The sequence below is a fragment of the Eutrigla gurnardus genome (genome assembly GCF_963514095.1).
Source record: "Eutrigla gurnardus genome assembly, chromosome: 11".
NCBI classification, from domain to species: domain Eukaryota; kingdom Metazoa; phylum Chordata; class Actinopteri; order Perciformes; family Triglidae; genus Eutrigla; species Eutrigla gurnardus.
Window position 1 is genome coordinate 15,564,311 of NC_139925.1, and position 9,731 is coordinate 15,574,041.

At 41.8% G+C, this 9,731-nt stretch overlaps 1 protein-coding gene across 1 annotated transcript in view; it reads right to left on the reverse strand.

Moving 5' to 3' along the window:
• Window positions 1-490: 490 nt before the first annotated feature.
• The window catches only part of srbd1 (S1 RNA binding domain 1), a 47,155-nt gene continuing 37,914 nt past the window's right edge, over window positions 491-9,731 (reverse strand). The window contains exons 20-21 of the mRNA XM_084020786.1: window positions 4,791-4,975; window positions 491-2,811 (exon numbers count right to left, since the gene is read on the reverse strand). Coding sequence (XP_083876912.1) covers window positions 2,519-2,811; window positions 4,791-4,975 — 478 coding nt within the window. The 3' untranslated portion in view covers window positions 491-2,518. The remainder of the gene's footprint in view (window positions 2,812-4,790; window positions 4,976-9,731) is intronic.

Sequence of the window (9,731 nt, forward strand, 5' to 3'; positions counted from 1 at the left end):
TATTCACATACTGTACCTCCGTACAAGTTTAAGAGCTTCGTTGTGGAAAACAGAACTATTAAAACAGATTGCCATTGTTATGTAGGGGATGAATCGAATTTTACATCATAGGTTTTCGTTTTACACCAATCTTCAGGAAAAACTTTTTTTACTTTAGATCGGATAGCAAAATAATCAATACAGTATTCATTTGTGCAGCACTGACTTGTATTATTGCTGCAGCCTTTAGGAATTGTTCACAGCGCTTCAGATTTCTGCTCATTCTACACGTTTTACAGGTGGTCTGAGATCGACACAGGCTGCTCTATTCTCTTCTCAATGTTCGCTTGGCAGGATGCATTTATCTGCTACCGATGGGAGAAAATAAGTGAAGAGTATTTCATATTTACCTGTGTCTTCATGCTGGATCTTGATCAAAAGATGAGGAACGAGAGTCCTGCATGACCACTTGGGATATTTTTTTATTTGTTAACTTGAATTTTAATAGCATGGGACTTGTGAAATGACACATAGCCTGCAATCAATTTTCTTCACATTTCACAGAAACATCGAGGCACACCTGAGCTCAGTCTATAACACAACAGCGGTGAAGCGGTGCGGCCGAGGAGAACTACACAACTACCCCCGCAGCCACTCTTCTTTGTATCACACGGCTCATTACTGGTCAGTGTTTGTCAAAAACTCTGAGGGGCAGCAGTAGCCGGCTGCCAGATTGCCTGTCCCATCTGTGTACTCACGTTTAGCAGAGGGAGGAAAATTAAAGCCGAGAAAAGCAGGAATGATGCTGAGGGAAGCTGTGTCTTGTACATGTGTTCCCCATGAAGAAAGCACTGAAGACTGTGCCAAGCTACAGTATATGGGATCAAAACAAACACCAGAATAAGGCACTTTGATTCGGGAATGGAATCCTTTTTGAAAAATCATCGCAAAAAAGACAAACTGCACTTTGTGAACGTAGTCTTGATGTGTACGTAGTTTCCTCTGATCATCACTGAGCAAACTGTCACTTCTGATTAACCTTGATCGGACGTCTCTGTGTTTGTGCGTCTAGAATATATTCCATTTGTTCCCCAAAGGGGACATAGTGGAGCAGCTCCACTAACAGTGATTAGGTATTCTGCATTCAGTATAAGGTTTAGCACAAGGGACCTCAGGCTTTCTCAGAACCATATTTGATGTATTTTTTTATTTATTTATTCCAGTTTCATAAAAACAAACAAATTAGATAATGTGGGTTGGGAGTCTGGGATTAATTTTGAAGCAGCTGATTAGTGTGCGTTTGGTGTGTGTGTCCTGGGATAATTGTGTCTGGGACCATGCCTAAAAAGCCTTCAGGCTTTACTGCAGTCTGGGAGATAGAAACCCTCACCCCCATCCTGCTCCTCCTCCACTCCTTGTCTCCTCCCCCCTCAAGCCCATCATTCCGTCTTTCACATTTTCCTGCTGTCTGGAAGTAAAACTTGTTTTTGAACCGGTGCCTTCTTTGTTCTTTCCATCACTCGGCACATCCACCCTCATTCTCCCCGCTTCATGCCATCCTCCTCCCCTTTTCAATTTTCACCTATGACGCTCCTCTTCGACATGAATCCGTCCATCATTTGCTGAATTCTTCATTTTGAGAAAATATGCATCAAGATCATAAGGCATACAAGAAATATGTTTAATGTAAATCCTGATCTGCAGGCAAAGCCAAGTGTCCAGAAACACAGTAAACAAAGTCTGCTTTGAATAACAAAGATACAAACAAGTGTCTAAACAAACTATTCAGAACAGTACAAATTCATTTTTAATGTATGTGAAGAACATTAATAATATTGAATAATATTGTATTTGTCGAAAATAAACAACGCCAGCTTGAATGAAGCTATGTGCAAATAATTGTGGGTTCCACCTCAATAATATAATTGAGATGGAACAATAAAGTGTGTGTGTGTGTGTGTGTGTGTGTGTGTGTGTGTGTGTGTGTGTGTGTGTGTTTGTGGGGGGCATTTTTGCCTTGAATTAGGCAATCTGGCTCATTGTTCAATCCAAAGTACTAGTCCCAGTGATACACAGTAAGCATAAACAGGCTGAGAATAAGTACTACCTGAGCAAATGACTTCATGGGAAAGAAAGTCTCGCAGCCATTAAAATAACTGTGAGAATGTTTGGCTTGATTCTATTTCACTGGACTTGTAACAGCAGTTCTGAGCTGAAATATTTTAAAATTAACAAGCAGCTTGTTTTTTTGCAGAAACAATTCGGGAACTGCACTTTAAAATTGCAAGCCCTTGCAAATAACGCAGACACTGGTTGTGTTATTACGATCAAAAAGTAAAGGGCCATTCCTATAAATACACTTGGTTGCCTGTTAAAATGACCTGTTCAGCTCTGCTCATCTGTTTATAAGAACCATCAGTTCTCATCCACAGTTACTGTAAACATCATGAAGTAATATGCCTCTCAGTAGCCTTGTGTGTAATATCCTGGTATGAATGCAATCCAATTATAGAATATCAATTACAGGAATTAATTGACTCTATTGCAGGATTCTGATCAGGTCCAGCCCGATACGTCCCCTCTGAGGGTCCAGATTCAGGACCCGGACCTCCACCCGTTCGCCAGGTCCCAGCGCCAGGCTGCGGCGGCGCTGGTTGACAGGCAGTTTGTCCATGGTGATGTTGCTCTTGTGGATGAGGCCTGAGCGGCCAACACCAATATCTACAAAAGCCCCAAACAGAGCTGTGTTGTCCACCCGGCCTGTCAGCACTGCACCCACCCTCAGATCACTCATCGACACAATGCCCCGCTTAAAGTCCGCTTGCCCAAAATCTAGAGATGGCAAAAAGAGATCAAGAGAGGGATTATCAAAAAAGTGAGGGACTGGATGTAGGGGGGGGGCTTGCTGAGGAGGAGAGACGGGAAAAGGGGATACAGGAAAGCAAAGGGGGTGGGGCAGAAATGACAAACAGATATTACATTTCAAACAGCAACCTTTGTGTCTGCATACTTCCACCCCACTTTCCACTTGGCCTGTTCATGAGAGATCTTTTTCCTCTCTGAAGCATTAACACAAACAAGGAAGGCTCGTGCCCCAGGAAATAGTCCGGTCCAATTATCCTGCCCACAGCACTGATTTCATGCGGTAGCCTCAGCCTCATCTGTTTACTCAGCTGAGTACCGGCTAGGAGGCCAAGCAGAGTGTGCTGCAACTGAATAGGGCCAACCTGAGATTGAACCTTGAAGCTGCGTTCCTTAATTTGAAGTAAGTAGTAAAAAGATACCAAAGTTACTTTGAATTTAGGTTACCAATCTAGAAATCAGCAATTGTAAAAATATTTTTATAACCCAAGTTAATTTAAGTTTGCACTTTTGTCCTTGACAACAGACCAAGTAGCCTTAGTGGGTACCACCTTCAAAACAGCAGCTATCAGTGCCTTATTATTTGTCCAACAGTCCCAAAAGTACAACGACTGTTCCCTTTACACAAAGCAGCAATGTAGCCTTGGTCAGAATCAGAATTTTTAGCATTGATTAGGAATGGGACAATATAGGATTTTATTGCACATCTGGATAAAAAACGCTATGAATAACTGTAAATATAGTCACTAGTGAATTGGAAAGACGTCTAGCTCACTATCATAGTAGAAAAGTGAAAAATAGACAAACATTTGTATGATCTGGGTGATTCTAACTCAAGTGATTCAAGTGACTCTTAAATTCAGATCATTTTCTGGAGATCAACTCGGAAGTCCGAGGGTCGAGTTTAGCACCTCTACAGCTTGTGCAATTGATGTCATTGATGTGTGACATTTGCATTACAGATTAAACCATTGACCGGTACACGCTGGCAAATTGTGTACTGAGGAAGACACCATTCCCCTGCTTAATGACACTCCATCCCCCGCATCAGCTACAACCACAAGTATATTTAAAACCTGTGGGAAACCCTGGAGACCGTATGATTGTTTTTCACAAAAAAAAAAGGTTTTGTCTTAACTAGATATTAAGTGATTCCAGAATGTTTTAGTGGCATTTTACGCGCATTTTGATGATTATCTGAATAATATTGTGAATCACAGTAATTTTGGCCAGTATAATCGTAGTATGAAATGTTCATATCTTCCCATGCACTGAATGAGTTTGTTAAATCTAACAAATGTTAGATTTATTCATAATACATGGATGTCAGCTTACTGCTCTTGTATTATAGATAAATAACCAAAAAGTAAGACAGAGATGTTCTTCTCAAATTAATTTGAGCTAAATAAAAACGGGAATGCGTTTGATGTTATTGGTATATGTGTGCCTGAACTCAAGAGTATGAGATTAACGAGAAAGGCCCTTGTGTGTTTGTGTAGGTGTGTAAAGATATTGTGTCCAACAGCACAGTCTGCTGGACCCATAACACCCGGTCAGAAACATACTTGTGTTGTGGCTACAGGGAGGAAGCCACAGCACTGTCTGATCGTATCGAGTTACACTGCCTATTATAATAAAGGAATACAAAAAGACAGTATGTTTTGTAACTACCAGGAGTTTTACACAAAATTATGAGAAGCAGATGTGTTACTAGATATACTGAGAAATACGAGTTTAACTGTGGTTTTGCTCAGTTTGGATTCCTATTTTTATATATTCACATTGATGCCTATGCTTTACTTGTTGCTCTGGGAAATATTTTCCTGTAGATTTTGGAAGTTCTTTGCGTTCTTCCACAATTGTTATCATAGTGTTAATGGGGTTCACGTGAGAGCAAATTTTTGATCTTGTTTGACCGTGTGTGTGACTGTGAACGGCAGGAGTCTTACTTTGTCTTAGGTCAAACCCGGGGGGCTGCGTGAGGCCATCTATGATGAGTTTGAGGGTATCTGGTGTGGTGTCCACTATCCTGGCCAGTTCCTCGACACTGCTGGTCCTAACCTTGCTGTCCACACACTGTTGCAGGCCTGCACTCCCGATCTGGTCTGCACTCCCATCCACGAGGGACAGAAACCTAGACAGGAGCGAAGTTTGTTAACTTTAGCACAGAGTGTAACTACAACAATGACAAAAAATAATCAAAATTATATATATATTTATATGTATAGTTGGGTATAGTATGCTCCACCTCCCTTGCAGACTGAGGGAGAGAAATGGGCCTATGAGGGATGGAGTAAAAAAGCAGGAAAGAGGAAGGGATGGGAGGAGGGGAGGAGTGATCACAGACTGGGAAGAATGATTAGGCAAAGAAAAGTTTAACTGTCAAAAAGAAGAGAAACAAAAGATGAGAAAAGCAAAGACGTTGGAAGCAAGGAGCGAAAAGCTAAGCTAATGCAGGTAAAGTGAAATGGAGTGGGGGGAAAAGAGGGAGGGCAGTAGAGGTGTGGGAGTAATTACACACAACTTCCTGAGAAGACGAGGTTCTGTTCTAAAAGCACACACAAGCACAAATGCACATTTATTTTACCCCCTATTAAATCAGGTAAATCCGCAGTGGGCTGTAAACACCCTGACACCTTGTCTCATGAAACTGCCTCCACTTTGCTAAGGTTGGACTGTTTGTCCATCTGTTCAGCGCCTGGAAAAATCTCCTTCTATCACTTTATTCTAGCAGGATGTCCCACCTCCAAAGTGTCTAGACAGTCACTCAGGTTGCACCATTTAAAACTCACTGAGCCTGAGATTTAAATCCAAACTAATTAGCAAGTCCACATTCTAAACCGACTTAGTAACAAACTGGCAGGAGATCCAGAGTTGCCAATAGGGGTTATGGAAAAATGTATAAAGTGTGTGTCTTTGTAAGTGTTGTGTGTACTGTACACATTATTTACAGTAGGCACTTTTCACAGCTGGTGATAGATGTGAATGCGTTTGCCTCTATGCAAGTGTTCATGTGAGGACCAGCTGGGCAGCGTCCATGATGTATGTCGGTCAGTGGCAGCCTGACGCCTAACAGACTCCGCAGCTGTCCCCCCCCCCCCCCTTCCCCCTCCCATGATGGACAGAACAGGTGGACACACATAATAGAACACATACACACAAAGTTGATTCATACACAATGTTGTTGAGAAATGCTCATTTGGCAGTAGCAGAGACAGTGCGGATGTAACGGGACACGGCTTGTGTACAAACTATGTAGGAGACAGCTGTGAGCGCAGAGGCCCCTGCCAGCTAAGTCGCCGTCTACCATCCAAAAGAGGGAGACAAGCGGAATCAATCCCTCAACACCATCGGGCCAGATCAGTACAAAATAGTAGCGGAGTATGTGCCAGAAATGGCTTAGTGGTGAGGAAACTGCACCTTTGGACCGAAATGGATGCCTGTCTCACACTAGGATCTTGTCTCCTGCGTCTCACCAGGCTGCTTGACTTTCCAACCATGTATCCCTTTACAGGAAAAGAAATACTTGCGTCTTGGTGGCCTAGTGGTCTAAGATGTTTACACCACAGGCCCCATGGTTTGAATCTGACTGCAGGTCATCTCTCTTACTCACAATATTTCCTGCCTTTCTCTCCAGTGCCAACTTTTTCAAAAAATGCCTCCCCCCAAAATCACCACCTCTACAGAATAGGAGAAGATTGGGTTCAAATGCCGCACACAAGGAGATATTTCCCCCCCTAATAAAGTGTAATAAGTATATGTCTCAATTTCTATTTAATAATTCCTTACAGACATTCATAGATAAATGTACTCTACTCTTACTGGAACTTTACAAAAAGTTGTTTAAGCCACTAGGATTTCAATCAACTCAAAATACTGTGCTTTTGTATTCATGTACACTGAGGCCACACAACACTGTTCTCAACAGACACTCGCTTACAGCAGAACCTCCAACCATTCAAACATCAGAATTCTAAACTTATGAGTACGCAGATTCAAGACAGGTGCAAAAATTTGGTCAGTTTCCAGACCAAAATTAGGGGCATCCCTTTAATCTCTGAGTTAAAAAAACATTCAAGATGAAATGATAGAGGGAGAGGAGAGTTTAAATAAGAGCAGCCTTTATTCTGGCGTGATACCTTACAGTGGTTTTGGTGGGTGGTGGGTTCTACCTTCAGGTGTGTGTGTGTGTGTGTGTGTGTGTGTGTGTGTGTGTGTGTGTGTGTGTGTGGCCCATCTCATTTTTCCAAGGGTGTATGTTAGTATTTAAGGGGTACCAGGAGTCCAGAGGCCTCCACCACTGTTGGGTTCATACTCATAATTACTACCAATGTGTGTGTGTGTGTGTGTGTGTGTGTGTGTGTGTGTGTGTGTGTGTGTGTGTGTGTGTGTGTGTGTGTAGACACACGTGTGAATGTGGGGTTGGGTGGGCTAGGATATAGATTTTATCCAGGCCCACAGCAAGAACCCACTCTGTCTTGTATTATAGAAATATTGGGCCCCGACTGTTAAATATCAAAGAACTACTCACCATAGAGTGGACCTCATCTATCTCGTATCACAGTAATAATAAATATTCCATGGAAAGGAGTCGACTATCTAACAATGATATGCTTCATTGGCATTTTGATGTGCTGAATATTAGCATTCTTTATAGAAAAGGTGTATATCAATATTTGCTTCTACAAAGATATAAGCCACTATTAGCCACTATCGGTGTGTGTGTGTGTGTGTGTGTGTGTGTGTGTGTGTGTGTGTGTGTGTGTTGTATATGGTTTCACAAAGGGGGTGATGTAGGGGCTGTGAGCAGTAATGGAGGATCCAGTTTCACTAATGTGATGAACATGTTATTCCATTTACACCATCAAGACATATGCAGACACACAAACAGCATTCCTCCACTATCCTCCCACCATACCTCCTACTTCCAAGGGTTGAAGGTGAGGATGTGAGACGAGCAGTGAGGCATCCAATGCTCTACACAGCTTTATTTGTCATTGAGAAGGTTATAATTTGCCTCACCCAGTAGGCCAATTAGTGATTATAAAGGAGAGCATTTTCCAGAGAATTCTAAAAACTAAACTTTCAAAATAAAAGCTGAATCTACAAAAAAAAATATTTGCTTGCATGACAAAAAAAACAACAACAATCAATCACTACTGTAACATTGAGGGGCTTATGTGAAGAGGCGGCTGAATCAAGTTCAACTACTCACTCATTGTCTATTTTGCAGAGGCGTGACATCAGATTTAAAGTTCAGTGGAAGATGATTATGTTCCATTGTATCAAAACAACACTGGGCTGTCAAAATTCCAAGGAAGAGCTAGTGCCAACATGCGTGGCTTTTCCTGTGCCATCATCAGACTTCAACGTCGTTAGGATTTAAAGAAGGATGTCACATGCCGTAAAACCACAAGCCAAGCTTTGGGATGTTCCAAAAACAATTGATTCTCAAATTCTGTGAAATTGAGGCCTTTACAAATGATGTGCGCAAGCAGGTGAGAAATTAAATTGTATTGAATTGAGTAAATTGCGAGACATGGATTTTGAAATAGTCATAACAAAGAGTGCAACATTTGCCAATTTGCAGGGTTAAGAAGTCTGAACAGAAGGAAAAAAAGAAAAGCAGAGAATGATAAGTAGACTGGTGAGAAGCCAGAGAATAGATGAAAGAGAAAACAGAAAAGGGGCATGAGAAGAGAAATTTGCAAGACGTGATGTGATTCCCACGCACGCACGAACGCACGCACGCACACACGGCTCTCTATTAGTGACTCTTTTTAGATAAGTGGAGATGAAGTCCCAGAGGCTCACCTGCAGTTACAGCTACCGCCAAAGAGGCCGCTAGAAGAAACGCATCTCAAATCTCACGGAGTACAAATTTAAGAGTTTTTAAAAGAAGAAAAAACATCCATCCATCCATCCGTGCAGCCCAAAGAAAAGACATGTTTAAACAAAAGATTTTTTTTCAGATTCAGATTAACCAGCAGATAAACCAATAATTCCAGCCCAGAATGATTTAGAGAATTACAATTTAAACACATACAATCATGACAACAACTACAACACAAAAACACACACAAACACATTCTGCCAGGTGTGGGCAATGATGACAGGTGTTTAAGAGGGCAGCAGTATTCAGGCACCTTACTGAGTTGTGATAACAAACACCACAGAGAAAGAAAGACAGACGGTGAAACAGAGAGCGAGCAGAATGGATGGATATAAGTATGTATGGATGTATGTGTGGAAGAGGTGTGAACGTGTACTGTATGTGTGAGAGGACCAATAAAAAGTGAGAACAGAATAAAGGGTGAATTATAATAGAATGGGTTGCTTATTTGTCTTTTTAAACATCTAAGCCCAAACAGCTGTTTGATATATTGTATGATAGTAGATGTTGAATGCACAGACACATACACCGCAACAACATACATAGACACTTAGCTGAAGTACAAAAAGATAAGCAAAAAAACAGTTTCATACAAGAGGCACAGATCAATCTTCTTCACACATGTGTGCATAGAGATGCATCTACCCACACACATGCACAGAGGCCATTAAAGGCACATCAACATGAGGGGAGCGACGCTTAGAGCCACTAGTGTCAGAACTTATGTAGACTAAACACAGTTGAGTGACTACAGCTGTAAAACAGCCGGCCCTCCCTCCTTCGCACACACCCATCTCACACACACACACACACACACACACACACACACACACACACACACACACACACACACACACACACACACACACACACACACACACACACACACACACACACACACACACACACACACACACACACACACACACACAATCAGAATACTCCACCACTACAACCAGCACATGAGACTGTCAAAATCAACTCCATTATAGGCGGG